Source organism: Zalophus californianus, chromosome 9 (assembly GCF_009762305.2).
Source record: "Zalophus californianus isolate mZalCal1 chromosome 9, mZalCal1.pri.v2, whole genome shotgun sequence".
Lineage (NCBI taxonomy): Eukaryota > Metazoa > Chordata > Mammalia > Carnivora > Otariidae > Zalophus > Zalophus californianus.
The window spans coordinates 127,544,904-127,563,321 of record NC_045603.1 but is presented as its reverse complement, the minus strand read 5'-3'; the positions used below and the strand labels follow the sequence as shown (position 1 = coordinate 127,563,321).

Genomic DNA, 18,418 nt, shown 5'->3' with positions numbered 1-18,418 from the left:
GATACTTCCTAGCCTCCAGAACTATGAGAAGTAAATGTCTGTCGTTTATTAAGTCCCCCAGCCTACGCTGTTTTGTAGCAATCCAAACAGACTGACACAGTGCGTCAGAGTTAGTGTAAGAAAAGAAGTTTAAGAAATGAGGAGCTGCCAGGTCATGGTGGGTCCCTCTAGTCCATATTAAGTCCTGTGGGTTATAGGAAACGAAGGCGGGAGGGGAGCAACGAGGCTGCGGAGGGGATGTGCGTGCACTGCACGTACGTGTGTGTGTGTGTGTGTGTGTGTGTGTGTGTGTGTGTGTGTGTGTGTGTGTGTGTGTCAGGAAGGCAGTAAGGGGGTAAGCTGTGATGATCTTATGATCACCCAGGAAAGAACGGGGAGGTGCTGAACTATGAATGGGCACCTCACCCCAAAGGAATTTGGGAAGGAAACATAGAAGCAAGGTGTTAGAGAAATTCATTGTAAAGGCTTGAAGAGCTTAATCCCAGTCATGCAACCAAGAGGAAGAGTGACTCGCTGACCACAGGACAATGGTTGTTGCGCCTGGGAGGAGGAGGAACAGAGGTCCCCAGACCACCACCGGTCAGAGTAGTCAGAGGTAGGAAGCGGCACCACCTTCGCTCATGCGGGAATACTGTTGGGGGTGCTCCTTTGAGGGGTCCCATTGTGAGAAAATTGATAAATAGCCAAATGGAGAACGGGCCAGTTCAAAGCCCATCTGACAGGCAGCCTCCCTCCCTCGGTGAGGGTCTGAAGAGAAGGGCAAGAGCGAAGGCTATGCACGGTTCTCACGCTCGCCTCCTTGTCACTGTCATGGGGGAAGCTGCAGGAACCCGAGCGTCCTCGCCCCCACCTGTCCTCCATGCTAATAAGCACGTGCGCTCACAGACTGACTTTTTTCCATTTCCAATGGAAAACCGAAAACAAGATAAAACTCAGAGTTTATGGGATTTTTCCATTGGGTTTTGTCAGTTCCCTAAAAGTGTGGTCAGTCCTGTTGGCAAGAGGAAAAAAAGAAGAATCTAGCTGTATAAGAAACAAACAAACAAAAAAAAAAACCCTGTGGTTTTGGATATTCTTTGAGCGTCTGGGTATCTTTCCAAGTTGGAAGTTCTAGATCTCTGTATCCAAAGAGTGTAAAATCTCTATTGGCTAAGTCTCAACCTTAGCAACAGGGCGGCAGACAAACCACATTGTGCAGGGACAAAGAAACCATAGTTTCCACAAGAAAGAAAGAAGGAACCACAAACAAATGTCAGTTTATATCTTCTCCAGAAAATGACTGGCTTACTCCACCCTGTCCAGGCAAACTATTGCTATAAGCTGTCCCTGGGGGTTCACCTAAAATAGATCCTTGTCCTGCATATGGCTATTCTGTGCCTGCTTAATCTGTCTCCAGAAGATGGACCATCTCTCATTCTGATTTATTTTATCTAACACCAAGAAGGTTATTAAGTGCTTAAATAATTTCTGATGAATATTCTGCAAATCGGTATGTTGACTGCTCATGCTACAGAGAAACTCAGTATTTCCAGAGTTGTCAGGTGGTGGGTGCAATGAGAAAAAACTCCCACAAGCATCTCAGACACTCAGCTTCTAGGCTTGTTTCTGCTACTAACTCTCTGCAGTAATTACTTGAGTGAAACATAAATAAATGAATAGAAGCTGAAAATCTTCCTAATAATGGCAACGAATGGGAAGTAATCAAAGAACGTTACCCAGCGACTGGATTTTTGCCTCTGTTGTGAAGAAGGAGATGGCATTACCATGGATTGGCATAACCTTCGTAACTCTTGTTTTGATTCTAGCATTCTTCTCCAAGAGAAAAGCCCTTCCTTACCATTTTTCAAAACTGAAGAATTCAAATTCTCTCTCTGCTTTTCAGTGCAAAAGCAAAATCATCTCTTCTTCTCTTCCTCCCCCTCCCCCAACCAACCCTCCCCATATTACCGTTCCAGGACGCACTGGAGTCTCAGGGATGCGGACGCACGCGGAAGGATGCTGACAAGTCTTTTCCAACCGAATAGAAGAGGACTGCTTGGGGGGGGGGGCCTTTACCTGCCGAAGTCTTTCTGGGAGACCACATGACACAGAGTATCAGAGCGAACAGTTGTTTCCCTTATGCTACTTTCTCTTTATAAAATGCGTCTCAGGATTGGAGGTGAGGGGGTACCATTTCCTTGGGTTGTGTCTCCACGGCCAGTGGCCTTCTCTCACGCTCCACTGCATGTCCCTGCAGTTAGCCGAGCTGAGCCTTCCGGGGACATAAGCAAGTCACACTGGAAGGTGGGGGGGGGGGGGGGGCGACGCAAAGACAACATCACTTGTTCTAAGAGTCTCTCATATTTTCGTGCTAGGTGTTTCACAGATAGTGTCTCACTGGCTCTTCTGAATGTCGCTTTTCTTGTCAATGAAAAAAACTGAAGCTCTGAGAGATTCAGTGATGCAGTCATTCGCCCGAGGCCTCGGGAGCTAGCAGGAGGCAGAACCGGGAATCCAAGCCACATGAGATGATGCTACGATTCCACTCTGTGTCCACCACACTTGCATGCCCCATCTAAGTCCTTGTCAGGCGATGGGGACTCCAGTCTCAGTGCTCTAACTGAGGCCTCAGCAAGGTCCCTGAGCATCTGTAAGCCTCTCTTCATCTGTTAAAATGACCCATATGCCCCTTCTCATTCCTAGAACTCCATCCATCTGCAATCTTTGACTTGACCGGTAATCCCCAAATCCCGTCTGTGCATGGTTCACAGCCTGCACGGAACATTCAGTGTGGTGTCAGCCCCCACTACCCGACTGGGTTCGAGGCCTCTGCCCTCCAGCCGAGACCTGCAGGCTACATCTGTGCTACTAGTCAATCTGCAGTTACTCTGTTACAAAACACTCGACCATCCCAATAAAAGGGGATTGAGAAGGCAGAACACTGCTCTCCATTGTGTCCGGCTCCAATCTGGTTCTTGTCCTCATCCTTCCTCTCTTCTGCTCTCTCTGGCTCTCTCTCTCTGAGACAGAGGAATGAGTATCTGATATTTATTGGGGCCAGTGGGAGCAGAGGAATGGGTAAGCCAGCACTGTATTCCCCAGCTCAGCGTGTAAGTACACTGCCCAGCTCCAGATGGCTCCACACTCTTCGGTTTCCTAGTTTGGGTTGATCACATCTATACACTTGTTCACAGGCGTGTGGTGAGAGCATAATTGTGCATCTTATGGTTATGAATGGCACAGCCTGGCAACTCTCCGATCATCATTTCCATTCGCTGTCATGCATTATCAATCTAATCCCCATTACACACCTTTTTTTTTTTTCATGCATTCTTCATACAGCAAGGACAAAGAAAGGCAAAGCCCTGCAAAGAAGACTGAATCATGAGACGAACAGGCTGGTCTTGATGGAAACTGTGGAGCTATCGCCTTAAGTTTGGGAGGGATAGCTTTTGGCTAATTTGAGGTGAAAATTATTATTAGAAGGTTTAGAGTTTTTCAGCCATACCGAGACTGCTGGCCCTGAGGTCGGCAACGCCGCACCACAGTATAGATTAACACAAGGTAGACACAGGATGACTTCACAGGGTACATTTCACTTTGGGCCATGGGGTGTTCTAAAGATGCTTAGCTACATCCATGCAGGAGCATGGTATGATAAAGTCACTCAGTGACTGACTTATTCCAGTAGGATACTGTGTGCCCATCACGATCAGGGAGTTCAATGCAGTAAACATTAAGTGAACACAAAGTATGTAGTAACCATGGGCTGGCAAGGAATTGCTAGTAAGAGGGAGACCAGAAGACCCAAGTGGATGTAGTCAGAGTTTAGGGGGCGGGAGTGTGTATGTGCAGATACTCTCGACCACTGACAACTCGTTTCTTCTTGTATTGCATCATAGAATGGCCAGGGTTCCAAGTTTAAAACAAAAAACCAGAAGCCACCACAGATGACGGAGATCTAGCCTAACAAGCTAGATCGCAGATTCTCCATGTCTGCATGAGAGTCAGCTATGCCTGTGTGTACTCACTCAGGTCCGACCGAGGCTACCAGCCTTGATTCTTATTTGGCAGTAATAAGGCCCCCGAGCTGAATCAGATCCCTTACATCCTTCCTATTCCTTCCAATAATCATAGTCTTTATTCTTGGCAGTAATTTCCATCTTCAAAGGGAAAAGCACTTCTCTTTGGGGGAAAATGCCTAACTTCCACTGATATAAGAACTGAACACACAGACACACACTCACACACACACTCACTAGCACCCCAAATAAGCACGAATGTGATTCACTACATAGGAGCAACACCTCTGATCATCTTCTGTGAGAGGAAGAGAGGCATAATGATCGATACTTTTAGGATGACGCTTCTAGGGGTGGAACTGACTGCCATAAATGTAAGGGTGTGTCTAAATTATTCCTTATAAGACATGCTGACCCCTTGGGACACAGGAAAGGGTGGGAGCTGATGGATTTGGGGAACCAGAGGAAACTGCTGTGGAGAGAATTTCTGATAAGCTGGATTTATGCTGATTCAGAAAACTTCTTGCAGGACGCGGTAGTGAAACCAGCAGGCCTGTGTGTGCAGTGGGGACCCTGAAGCCCAGAGCTCCAAGAGCTACTGTTTCAGCTTTTCAGATGAGACATCTTGGGGAAAACAACAAAGGGAAATACTACAGACGTACTAGAGTCTGATTCGGGCTCAAATGAACACAACGTAAAATACTCAAATCCCACCATTCCTCAACAGTGGCCACTTTGCCCCAGATTCTTTATGGTCCTGCTTTTGCTTACTGTAGGACAAGTTCAAGTATCTGTGTATCCTATGCAACTGATGGAATGGTCCCTGTTACTCCTTTTCTCACTTCAACTCCAATATTGCCTTTTGTTGCTTTCATCACATTTCAGAGAGAGATGGACAGCAAAGAAATCAGAAGTGGGAAGGTGGAGTACACATACCCCATGTCCTGGGGGGGGGGGTCATGAGGGGATGTGAGCCTGAGGCACCTTTGCTCAAGGGGACTACACTTTTGGGGAATTTAGATCAGAAGAACCACTGGAAGATCTTTATCCCAAGGCTTATGCTTCTGTGAGGTCTCAGAAATCATCTCTAATGGAGGTGCTGGGATTTTCAGCTATGAGTAAATCTAAACGGAGAACTGCCACACATTTTATTGACACATCAGGTGGCACTAGAAAATAAAATACGTGAAAGGAAGTCATCACTGGATCTGGACTTATCCATTCTGCTACTGTGTGGAGAGTGGATGAAATAACTTAAAGAGCTCTTAACCGTGATCATGGCTACTTCTCATTTTGACATATTAAACTAGAAATTCTCCAGAAGCTGCCCTGTTCCTTCTTTTTTAAAAAAGAAGAATTTACATATGCAAAATTATCTAAGAACAAAGCTTTAGATTTGGAATCACTTCTTCTTTGAGTATCAGGCTAAACACAACCCTTCTAACAGAGAAATGTATGGCACGGGAGTAGAAATGTAAGTATCTTACACATGCACGCACACACGCACCAATAATGTGAACACAAGTGGTACACATATGCAGTAAAGTCGGTAGTGATCTCCTGCAGTGGGGGTCTCACTCCCCCCCACACTTACTGAAGCACCCAGGTACCCAGCAGATCCCCTCATACGAGATTTCCCGCATCTTCATCTCTTCACTGCCTTTCCCATCACAAACCCATCACACTTTTCCCTCGACTCATCAAAGTTGATTCTAGAGCCGCTTCCTGCACAAATGCTGGCATAACCACTAGTCTACAGAGCCTTCTCCCAAGTTCCAGAACCCAAGCAAGGACTCATTGCTCTTGGCTTGTTCTCTGACCTCAGCCTGTGACTTTGCCTTTCCAATAAAACGGAGCACTGTACACATCTGGGGTGCACTTCTCATGGATCATGAAATCGGTGACTCACCGAACCTCAAGCGGTCTCAGTTTCCCCAATGACAAGATAATGCTAATGGCACTAGCTACCTGCCAGGCTATCCGGGGACTTGGCAACAGCGTCTACAAATCACCAAGAGGCCCTATGCCATAAATAACAAGTCTTATTAATAAAATTAGTTCAAGACAAGTGCCAAAGAGAATATAGCTCTGGCAGTGGCAGATCACACTTGGTCAGAACAAAAGAGGGTGGAGGGATTGTCTGATCCTCATTTCTCTTTTAACAGTGCCTCCCTTTAATACAAGAAGACTTTAATCTTTTTTTTTCTTTTTAAAAGGTTACTTCTACCCATGCAACTTTGCACATCAGGCAAAACTTCATTCCAAGTTATCAGGAGGCAACATTCTATTCACTGGCAGGACAATATAGTATTGATTTCAAAACACGTCCAAATATTGCTTCCAATTACATTAACCGCGGCTACTTAACCACTCAGGACCAGATGGATTCCAATCTATTTGCTGCATGACCCTCACTCCTGTTGTGCCTTAAAGAAATCCAGATTTCATTTCCAGCAGCATGATTCCCTCAGCCAACAGAGGTGGCTCAGCCTCTGATACTCTGGGTTGCAGGAGCTAAGGGACACTTTGAGAATCGAAATCAGGTTTCTGCTGATCTGAGGGTTTGTCCTTCTCGCCTTGTCCAAGTCAGACTCCAAAGAAATGGGGTCAAATGCTCTGAATGAACATGAAACAACGAAAAGACCAGAAACAAAACAGTGAAATGTGTCCTCCCTCGTCTCCTTAACCCCCACACTTTTGTCGCATATTTTCAAGATGGCACACATAGCTAAGTTCCAGGAAGTGTACGGTAGAGATTTTTGCATCCAGTTCCTGAGGTATTTCCCCAGGGCTGGCAGTGGCTTCCCTGGATGAAGTCAGAAGTTGGCTCCTGGCTCTCTGGCTGGTGCTTTCCCACACCTGGCAGTCACGCTTTTGGAAAAGGAGGAGACTTAGGGGATGCTGAGCCGGAAGGGGTGTCTAAGCAGCTGCTCAAAACCCAATCAGGTAAACGCAGATCAAGTCACCCTGACCAGGTGTCTAAAAATACACTGGTTAGCTACTCCCATACTGAAGAGGCCGTCAGCACTGGAGAGCTCAGATCTAGAAATGTGCCTGCCTTAGATGTTCTGAGAATCCCTTTCATGCGAGGCGGTGCGGATTCAAACTGCAAGACGCAGGCCAGAAGAGAGGAGCGGCGGCAGCCTCTATCGGGATGTTCCATTCATAGGGGAGAGAGAGAGCCTCATCCATTCGTGGTGGGGTCAGGGAGTCCTTCGCTGGCATTGGATGGCCCGGCTCAGCAAGCGGAGCTGCCGGCAGCCAGGCATGGCTGCATCATTCAGAATGAGCATGTCTATTAGGAAACCACCGCCAGGGCTATTATTAGAACGGCCACCCCTCGGAAATTTTGCAGAATTTGCTTGAATCTACTGAGCGGTTTACTCTGCTCACAAGGTATTGGAGAAAGGCACCGGGCTCCTGATTACACAGGGGCGGCCCACATGGCTTTCAAAGTGCAGGACTGGTTAATCTTCTCTAAAGGCCACAGGCACAAACGTGTGGGCATCTGTCTGCAACACAGAAGCAACGCGTTTGGTCATTTTTAAACGACCACGTACTAAAGGTTTCCTGCTGTTCTCCTCCTCCTCCTTTCTCTATGCATCAAACTTGCTGCAGCCATTTGGAGTGTACAAGAGCAGTGTATTTTAGCAGGATCATCTGCCTGCTTCCTGCCACCCTCGGGCACCCAAACGACAGGACTCCCCGTCACTTCCATAAAAATGGTTTTTCTCAAACAACAACAACAACAACAACAACAACAACAACAAATCCCACCCAGGGCTGCTTTCTGTGATGTCCTTTCCTTTCTCCCTGGGTAAATTCAGACAGTGTGAGGTTGAAATGCCAGAGAAAGTGTAGGGGGGGAGGGGGTGGGGAGCAGAGGGAGTGTAGTAGGTGCCGCACGTGGGGTTTGCATTGAAAAAATGTCACATCCACGACATTAAATACTCTACGCTTCCAGTAAAGAAGTGTCATGTCCCTTTTACCGGCCCAGCATTTAAAAATGGACACACAAGTGCGGCACAATCAACCGCCTCCTCGCAGTCGCGGCTGCGAAACAAAGACACATTACCTTTTATTTGTTGCGCTTCGCTAGGAGCCGAGGAACTTCAGGTTTGCAGCGGCGGATCCACCGAAACGGGCGTCCCATTCGCCCCGGGGTGCGCAGGCCCGTGGCCTAGCAGGCGGCATCCGCGCCCGGCGCCTCCGCCTCCTCCGCGGCGCCCGCAGCCGCCCCGCCGGGTTCCGGCGCGCCCCCGCCGCTGCCGCCGCCGCCGCCCCGGCCCCGCCGCCCCGCCGCCCCGCCGCCGCACGCCGCGGGTCCGCCGTCAGCCCATCGCCCGCTCGCGCCTCTCACGCCGAGCCTGGCCGCGAGCCAGAGCGCCCCGCCGCCGGCCCGTCCCCCGCCCCCCGCCCGCGCCCGGCCCGCCGCATGCTGCGGGGCGCCCTGCCCGCCTCCCCGCCCCGCCCCCCGGCGCCCCCCCCCGCCCCGCCGCACCCCTCGCACCCCCTGCGCGCTGCCCCCGGCGCGGCTGGAGAGGGCAGGCGGGCCGCGGGAGGCCGGGCGGCTGCGGGGTGGTGCGGAAGGCGGGCTCCGGCGGGTCCCGCGCGACCCGGCGCGCCGCCCGCGCCCGGACAACAATGAGCGCCCGCGCCCCGCGGCCGCAGCGCCGCGGCCCGTTCCACGCCGCGGGAGCCGGGGGCGGCCCGAGCTGGCCAAGCCGCGCGTTCCCTCGCCGCTGCACGCGCGGCCAGGACGAAGTTAGGTCGCGATGCGCCTGCTAACCCGGAGAGGCTGTGCGGAGTCAGGCGTGCGAGAGGACCCGCAGGGATTCTGAAACGGAGGATCGCACCCCGCCCCCCATACCCCACCAAATCCACCGCGGGAGGCCCTCTCCTACCCTGTGGGCCGCCCAGAGAGGCCACCTGGGCTGAACTGGCCTGAAGATGCAGCTCTTAGCCCTCGACGTCGTCCAATTGTTTTGAGTCTTTATCTCCCTCAACTCTTTGGAAATGGAAGTTCCTGCGAGATAACCTAGTCTTGGGGCTATTGTCAAGGATTCGCAACAACTACGGGGAAAGGAGACTTCCATTTCAAGAGACCCGGGGGAGGGAAACAGGCTGACACTTTCTCTTTCCAAAAAAGAGAAACTCAGAGAATATCCCTACCAAGAACAATAACTCAATTCACATTATGTGTCTAAATGTTTATTGCTTCAGCAGCTCAATTTGCCCTAGACAGACTTTTTTTTTTTTTTTTTCCACGAATTGTCAAAACATGGCTTGCTAAAATAAAGAGAGAAGCAGACAGGAGCACCCGCTTATTGTGGGTGGGAAAGCCGGCTTGTCTCAGAGGTAAAATCTTTCTTTAAAACTCACTCATCGCTTGAAATCCCAGCGTCTCTCCATCGATCCATCTATCCATCCATCCTTCAAGGGAGAGATGGCTTCCCCTTTCACCATAGTTGAAGGATCTGTTAGATGTAGCGCAATTATTTCCCTGACACTGGCAGGAGTGAAGACTTAAAAAATTCATAATAAAAAAGAAACATTGTATATTCTTTCTTCCCAATGGTTGAAGATTAACTCCAGACACATTTCGTGTATTCTTCTCTAAAGATCTCCGGTGAAAATTTCTGGCAGTTCAGGAGGTCTTGTCACAGTCAACAGAAGGGAATCTGTATACATTATAGCCTTGGAGAAAAAGGTGAACGAATCCCCATCTGTGATAAGGATGATATATCTTATTTCAACCTGTTGTCATCACAGACTCGTGACTGAGGGACTTGACTTGATTATCTGAATCTGGGTCATGGGAAGCCGTGTTTAAATGGGAGGTTTCTGTACCTTGGGAGTCGCTGAAGGCCGTTTTCACGCAAAGCCCCATTCTTTCATGATATAGTTGGGGGAGCACTCAGAGGGAGCGCTATTTCTTTGGAAGAGCATTTCCAGTGCTGATCTGTTTTGACTGCACCAGCTAGTAAAGGGGTGATAGTGTTCAGACCTTTCTCTTGGGGTATTTAGTTCCCATCCTTCGAAGAGTCACTGGATTGCGTCTACATCTACCTGCTGCTTTTCCACCTGGGCCGATGGAATTGTTAATTTGTCCCGAACTGAACTTGTCCCATCCGCAAATTCTCTTTCCCGATTCCCCATCTTCCTGCACAGCTTCCCCCCCCCCACCAAATGCCAGAAACAGGGATAGAAGGGTCTTTTATCTCCTTCCTTTCTCTCATCCCTTACACTCAGGTTATCATCAAGCCTGTCCTCATAAATGGCTCTGGAAAGTTCCTTGAGAGCAGCCCCTTGTCTGACTTGGTCCAACAGTGCCCTGGTAATGTTAGTCTTTGCCCCGGGCCTCGTGAGTCCCTCTCACCTTTCCCTGGGAGGTCTCCGGCAGCCTCCTTACTGGACTGCAGTCTTGTCCCTCCAATATATTGCCCACACCAGCTCCACTCATTCTCCTAGAACTCAGATCGGGTCACAGGACTCCTTTGCTTCCACCTGCTCAGGGCTTCTCTGGCTCTTAGGACTAAAGGCCACACTTCTTCAGATGGCCGGAATGTCCTGAGCACCAGGCGCTCCTGCTCCATCCAGCCTTATCTCTTGCCACCCGACCCCACCATGGTCCATGTCACCCTCTACCCTCAGCTACATAACCCCCTTCCAAGTCCCCTCTGTTCCACTTCTCACCCATCCCCTTGTCACCTAGCAGCCAGTGACTTCAGAAACAACTCACATCGTGTCATAATCTCTGTGACTAAGCATGTCAGCGGCTTCCCATTGCTCTCGAAAGCATCTTCTCCGTGCCCATCCCATGTTCCTCTCCCTGTCCCCCCGCTATGCTTTGCCCCATGGGCCACATTTCTGCCCTTGGGAGACTCTTTCCTCGGTTGGCTTTTTGTTTGCATTTCTTTTTCCTCCTGCCGGGAATACTCATCCACCCTCCTGGCTCCTTGTCATCCTTCAGGATTCAGCTCAACACTGCTGCCTCCTCCATAACCTTTCCTGATCAACACAATGAGAGTAACCCCCCAACCTTGCCCCACAGGTAGTCTTTGTGTCATTATCCTGTTTATTTCCTTGTTAACAGTTAACCACAATCTCTATTCATAGCCATGTGCTATGACTGCCTGGGCTTGAATCTTGCCTTGGCCACCGGCGAGCTGTGTAGCCTTAGACAAGTTTCTTAACCTCTCTGTGTCTCAGGTTTCTCATCTAGGAAGTGAGGATAATAAGGTTGTTATGAAGATGAAATGAATCAATGTATGTAAAACATTTAGGACAGGGCCTCACTGTATAAGCATAAGCCCCGTGAGGCTGTCCTCATGGCCTGGGCTAGTCCTGACACAGGATCTCTGTACCCCCTATACCTTATATGTTTGGGGCCCAGACTAAGAATGGATAAAAATTTAGGGAAGAAAAATTTCATCTGAAGAATTTAAGTACCAAGAGACATAGGCCATGGTAAAACTTGATGAATGAGATAAAATTCAAACTTAAATTATCTGGAAGTTAATGGACATATGAAGGAAATATATCCTCTGTTTCACCAGTGGCGATCCTGGGAGTTGATGGATGGCAAGCTTTGCCGGTTGGAATTCTGTAATGGTTTGTTTTCCGAAGAGCAGCTGATTCCGCCACCAAGAATTCAGGCAGTTACTTGCAAAGGCACAGAGAATCAAAGGATCTTTGCAAAGTGTTGGTCCATCAGCCAGTCCTAACATGCGGTCTTGATGAAAGAATACAGTGTTTCCATTTTCAGCCTGAGTTTAATACTTTTTGAAGAGTCTTAGCTCGGAAAAAAGGAAAAGAAACGTGGCAGGCTGGTTTGTGGACATTTGCCTTTGTGTTTCCTTCAGCTGCTGGAGAAGATTCAGAAAGAAGGAGAAATACTTTTCCTTTTGCCCTTCCACAGGGCAAACGGGATTTTGAAACTTGAATGTCTGGGGTTCCCCTTGCCGCTTACACAGAGTTGGGGAGCTTTATTTTGAAAAGAGCTGAACTCTCAAAGGGCGGAGAGGTGCTCTGAGGCTTGGAAATGGGGGATGGAGACAGATAGCAGCACCCCCAGAAGGAAAGGAGTGGCATCTGCAATTAGAGAGGCCCATACTTGGTCTCTGCCTCAAGAAGGCGCCAGACATCTGACGGGGCAACTTGTGGACACTGGGTGGGGGTACTAGGTTCTAAGAGATGTATCTTTGGCACAGCAAAGGATCTTGGGGTTTGGCCTCTGAGGGATGGAGTCTTTGACTTTCAAATGGACCTCGAGTTCTTGGGTGCTGAGCATCTCAGTGGTGACTAGGCTGGACTGATAAACAAGAGACCACTTTCTGGTCTTAAGGTACAGTGTGAGCTGGGGGAGAGGAAAGAATGAGTACGTTCCTACAACCTTCGTGAGTGAGGATGTAGTTAGATTTCACTGGGTGTAGAGAAGTAAATTAGCATGATGTTTGTTATGCCCAGAGTTGCAGAGCAGAAATTATCCCTGCTATACGAGTGAGAAAAGTACTAGGTTCTTAATTCCGGGATCTGAAGTCACAGCTTTCCTAAACAAGTTCTGGGGGGTAAAGGGGCCATTAGCAGAAGGTTCCTCAGCTCAGATCTTGGCCAGGCTACCACGCCTGGTGAAGAAAGATGGCCCCCACTCCTGCCTTTGTGTAGCTGCCTCGCTGAGGACAGATGCCAGTGTGGGAGTGGGTCTGAGTCTGTGCTTCATAATCCTTTCTAGTAACTTCAGATAGCCCTGGACTCCCACCTGGAAGGTCCAGTGTGACCTTGAAGGAGTCTCTTAACTCTTTGGTGCCCATTTCTTCACCTTTAAAATAACAGACCTGATGATAATATCTATTATCTTCAGCCCTAAGAAGACTATGGGTTCAACACATACTAAGGATTTTCACAACCATACAACTGATATCTAACATTATTAGGAATATGTACTCTGTACCAGGCACAGTGCTAACTGTCAAAACATTCATTAATTTCATCATCCCAAGATTCCTGAGATGGAAACTATTTTTGTTTCCCTTCTACAGATGGGGCGCTTGGGGGTTTAAAGAGGTTAAGTAACTTGCTGAGGCCACTATGTTAATTGGACTTGAACCCAAAGTCATCCTTTTGTGACTTAGAGCCCTCATCTTTCACGCTTGACTCATATATATATATATATATATATATATATACACACACACATATATAGGCAATCACAGTGAACAAGGGGAGGTGACCGTAACTTGTCCCGATACATTAGTTCCTAACTATGGGACACTGGCGTCTTTTCCTTTCATACTCCAACCAGATTTTGAGGACAGGGCGAGACCCCTCTGCAGCAGGTTGAAGTGCTTGATGGATTTTAAGTGAACCCCATTATATTTTTATACCCAATCCTTTTTTCTCCTCACTCCCAGATCAATTCAAGGCCAATTCTGAACCACTTCAATCAAAAAGAAAGAATTCCATCTCCTCTCATGGCTTGACAGCAAGTACTTAAAACCACGTTCCCTGGGGTCCATGAAGAAATCATGTAATAACTGTGTTTTATTTCATTATTTTTTTATATAGCAATATCATTTTTAATAGCTTATGCTTTATAATCTTGTTATGTTCTCGTTACATTAGATTATTGCTTATTATTTTTTCCTGGTTGGGATCATGGTTTTGACTGCCTCAACTCATAGCAACAAAAACCCAGGGCAAGGCTTTCTGAAACACAGACAAGAATCAATCAAAACATCACAAGCTAATTAATGTAATTTGGAGCCCCCGGGAGCAGCTGTATTACAGTGAGTACCACAGTATGAAACTGGTGTACATTAGAAGCATGCTCAAATACGCAGGTTAGCTCTCTCACCAAACCCTTTCTGTTTATTTACACCCAGAAATAGGCATTAATAACCATAGTCAACACTCAGTTGGCACTTACCAAGCACCCGAACTGATTATGTGCTTTACACAGAACTCATTTAATCTTCTCACAAGCCCTGTGAGGTTGGTACTATTATTAACCCCATTTCGGAAAAAGGGAATTAAGGCACAGAGAGGCTGTATTTATTTATTTAAGATTTTACGTATTTGAGAGAGAGAGGAGAGAGCATGAGCAGGTGGAGAGGTGGGGAGTTGGGGGGAGAAGAAGGTTCCCCACTGAGTGCAAAGCCCAAAGACTTCGAGCTCGATCCCAGGACCCTAGATCATGACCTGAGCCAAAATCAGACATTTAATTAACTGAGCCACCCAGGCGCCTTGGCACAGAGAGGTTTTATAACCCACCTCAGGTCCTATACCTGATAAGTCGGCAAGAGCCAATTAGCAAACTCTGGGCACCTGGCTTCAGAGTTGGTGTTAGCAACATTCACTCATACCTGCCAAATTCAGGGTTATGTAGAGGCTTGCATTCCTTACAGTGCCTAGCACAGTGCTTGTCAGCTGAAACTCAATACCTGTTATTTGTTTGTCAGCCCACTGCCTCATTACAAAAGGGAGTTAGGACAGAAATATTTGTGAGATTGAATGGGAAAAAAATTCAGCAAGTATTCTGTTTTCAGTTGTAACTTTTAATAGTGTGGGAGCTTATGCGCAGGTGACATCAATCAATCAATCTCGCAGGCAAGCAGTAAGAAGATATTGAAATGATGAGTCGGTGTGGGAGGAAGAGCCCCCAGGATTTATGAGAACACAGACCCTGGAGCCCCAGGGAGAAAAAGGCAAGTCAGTTTCTTGGAGTTGAGACGGGGCTGGAAGCTGTCATGCTTGTGAAATGATGATTTCTTCAAAATCAAATCCCCCAAAACCAAATCCGACCTACCCCAAGTTATTATGGCAAAGAATGGTCATAATACACATTATACATTTGGTGAGTTCAGTGTAGCAAATTTCTAGAGTTCTCACTCACCAAATAGGAAGCTGGTTTAGCTATTTGTTGAGATGGGGATTGGATATACACAATTAGAACTCACAAAGAGGGGCGCCTGGGTGGCGCAATCAGCCAAACGTCCAACTTTTGGTTTTGGCTCAGGTCCTGATCTCAGGGTTGTGAGATCGAGCACCGCATCAGGCTCTGAGCTCAGCACAGAGTCTGCTGGAGATTCTGTCCCCCGCTCTCTCTACCCCTCCTGCTGGTGCTCTCTCTCTCTCTCTCTCTCTCTCTCTCTCTCTCAAATAAATAAATAAATCTTTTAAAAAAACTCAAAAAGAGATACCTGGCTGGAAAATTTTAAAAAAAGCTGACAATGCCTATAACATAAAGAACATTGAAACCTAGAGAAATTGATGGAATCATCTAAGAAGATTTTCCGGGAAAGTAGGGAAAGAGGAGAGCTCTGGACTCAGCTCTGAGATAGTGGTTCTCAGACAAGCCTGCATCAGGAGCACCTGGAAGGCTGTCAAAGGATGCTAGGTTTCACCTCCCCCCACACCCCTGGAGTTTCTGATTCATAGTCTGAGTAGGGGGTTGGGAGTGTAAGAATTTGCATTTCTAACAAGTTCCTGGGTTATTGATTCTGCTGGTCAGCTGAGTGGATGCTACTCTTCCACTTTGACCTTGACTTTGCTCCAGGCACCCTGGCCTCCCTGCTGTAGTCTCTACTCTTCAGGCTCTCTAGCCCCAGGGCCTTTGCACTTCCCTCTGCTTGGAATGTACTTCTCCAGATATCAGGAGGAATCAAGCCAGCATCTTTTTCAGATCCCTGCTCAAATGTTACCTTATTAGTGAGATCTTTTTTTCCCCCCTTTTTAGTAGAGAGGAATGGAAGGAAGTTTTTTTTCCCCATAATTATATCACTCAATTCTTTACATGCTCCAAATCACAGTGATCTATGACCATCTTCCTTAAAAATGGCCATTCCTCCCACTTGCCCTCCTGCTACTGCCCCTCTCCCTAATCCTTTCCCTGTTTTTTTCTCTATTGTCCTAATCACCTTCTAACAGACTGTATACAACTTACTCACGTATGTGCTTTATTACCTGTCTCTCCTGGGAGAGCAGGGATTTATGTCTGTTTTGTTTATTGCTGACTCTCCTGAGCCTAGAACAGTCCCTGGCACATATTAAACGTTCAATAAATACTCATTGAAGGGATGAATAAAATGAATGAATGAACATTCTCAGATGAAGAACTGTGGTTTTAAGAATCCTAATTCTGATGGAGGCACCTGGGTGGCTCAGTGGGTTAAGCATCTGCCTTCTGCTCAGGTCAAGATCCCGGGGTCCTGGGATCGAGTCCTGAGTTGGGCTCCCTGCTCATCGTGGAGTCTGCTTCACCCTCTCCCTCTGCCCTTCCCCCTCCCCCAACTTGTGCTTGGCACACGCTTTCTCTCTCTCTCTCTCTCTCAAAAAAAAAAATCTAATTCTGATGGACACCCTTCCTAACTGGTTGCCTCCCTATCAAAAATGAAATACAAACATGTTGCTCCATCCTGAAAACACCTGCTCTTGGACCAGGGGTAAAGCGCTTGCCTGGGTATAAATTCATCAGTAGGTACTGGGTAGGGCTGGGACACGGCAGGGCATGTCCCTATCTTCTTTTGCTGACCACCCTCTCCTGCCTGTGCAGCCTCTTGCCTGCTTGCCACCTCCCAGTGGGCGAGAAGCACATGCAGGTCTCCGACTTGCTCACACTGCGCTTCTACCCAGGAGGCCTCCCTCCCCTCCCTTCACCCATCACCCCTCACTCTTCACACTCACTTTCTGGGAAGCCTTCCCAGAGGCCCCCCCTCCAGCAGAGCCCACGTGTATCTGTATGCGTAGAACTTTATCATCTGTATTTGCGCATGTGCCTGTATTCATCACTTTACGGGCAATTCCTCACAGGTAGAAATCATGGCAATGCTTTGTGTCTTTTTGTTTTCAGAACTGTGTTTTGTTCCAAGTCCTCCAGATGTATTAATCTGTACATGGTGTATTTAATTTTGCTTTATCACTTTCTTTTGGCCAAGCATTGTGATAATTGCCCCATAGATTTTTATAATTGAATCCATCTTGCTAATAAAAAACAGGAGAAGAGCCTGTGGTGGTCGAGAACAGCGTTTGACCAGTGTTTATAAGCAATTCCATATAATTGTCTTAATAAAGGCGGCCCAAATTATGGCCACTCTGAAACTGTCTCTCATAAATGAGCTTGGGCCTTTTGCGATGCTACATGCCAACATCAAAGCCCAGCTTTTCTGGAATACCTGCAGTATGTTCTAAAGATTCCTGTGCTTGTGGAGGCCTAATCAAAACACTTAATAACCCAGCAGCTGTAATTTCTATCTTAAAATGGTTGTCCTTCCATCTCTCCTTTTAGTGTCTACCTAGTGACTCTTAATTTTTCTGGTGTTGGCTGGCAGAAGCCTAAGGATTTCCCTTTGTTTATCTTCTTTCACCTTCTCAAGTATGTTTTTGAGAAGATCCCCCCTGGGTTTTTGTCCTATCCTACCACTTTCAGTGCCCCCCCAAAGCCAAAACAAAGCAAATAAACATTAAGGTCAGAACAGCTGATCCTAGGTAGAGGCCAGGAGGCCTGGGGGTAATTTTGGTCTTGAGTATATCTTGAGGGGATATACAGTGGAGAGAGAGGAAAGTATCTTCCAAATCTTCAGAGAATGGCCCCCTGTGCCCTTTACAAAGAAAATTCCCTTGCAGATGGTTCTCACCTAAACTAGGACTAGCTACTCATCATCATCATCACTATCTTCATCGCTCTTCTTTACCAAGTGGTGCTGGGCACATCCCGTGTGCCCTCTACAATCCTCACAACGACACAGCACAGTGGGTATGATTCATTCCCGGTGTGCAGAATCAGAAACTGAGGCTCAGAAACATTAAGGAACTTGCCAAAGGTCCACACCCAGAAAGAGGCAGATTTGAATTGGAGTCTGTCTTCCAAGTCTCCAGCGTGTTCTGTCCACTGAGGCTTAATTTTGAGCAAAAGCAGAAATTGGTCAATGAAGGACTCTTAGACGAGATCGGGTGCGTTCAGGGTGGTATGGCCATAGACAATGAAGGACTCTTAGGAAGAAGCGTCTTGGGATGGTTTCTAGTGGAGTGGAGTGGATGCGTGGAGGGGGAGCTCGAGGAAGGAAAGGGAAGCAGGAAGCACCAAAGATAATATTCAGCTATGGGATGTTTTTGCTGATCACTGCCCCTTGCTGACCCTGGCCAACAAAATCATCCCCACCCTAAGCAGAGCTCTGCAGACACACGGGGGTATTTTCCGGTGGGACCAAATCCAATGATGGGCACAAGTGAGTCACTGCTGGCCCCCAGTTTGCTAACCCGACATAATTCTTGGTATATACTATTACAGCAGTTATTGAAGAATTCCGTTTTCACCATGATCCTTGTGGTTAGCACAGTCACATCTCTGATTCTGCTCCTCATCCCTGTAGGGCTTTGAACGGGTCAGCTGAGTCTTGGGGCAGGGCCTTCCTTATCCG

The 18,418-nt window shown here is 47.7% G+C and overlaps 1 protein-coding gene and 1 long non-coding RNA gene across 10 annotated transcripts in view; one reads left to right on the top strand and one right to left on the bottom strand.

The window, feature by feature from the left end:
• Window positions 1-18,418, bottom strand: part of FRMD4A (FERM domain containing 4A) — a 598,644-nt gene that overhangs the window by 204,744 nt on the left and 375,482 nt on the right. For 2 of the 8 annotated variants that reach the window (XM_027595358.2, XM_027595360.2), the window contains exons 1-2: window positions 10,381-10,673; window positions 8,906-9,727 (exon numbers count right to left, since the gene is read on the bottom strand). The exons of 5 other annotated variants lie outside the window; for them this stretch is intronic. In XM_027595358.2, the coding sequence (XP_027451159.1) occupies window positions 8,906-9,097 (192 nt within the window). In that variant the 5' untranslated portion in view covers window positions 9,098-9,727; window positions 10,381-10,673. Of the gene's footprint in view, window positions 1-8,076; window positions 8,267-8,905; window positions 9,728-10,380; window positions 10,674-18,418 lie in introns of those variants that run through there. One more of the 8 variants, XM_027595365.2, reaches the window with a different exon arrangement.
• On the top strand, window positions 10,917-14,708 carry LOC113922951. 2 transcript variants are annotated; one of them, XR_003520115.1, is made up of 4 exons: window positions 10,917-11,055; window positions 13,415-13,530; window positions 13,626-13,789; window positions 14,610-14,708. It is a non-coding gene; the product is annotated as an uncharacterized LOC113922951 (long non-coding RNA). The 2 variants fall into 2 exon arrangements; XR_003520116.1 differs by lacking the exon at window positions 14,610-14,708 and adding an exon at window positions 14,565-14,579.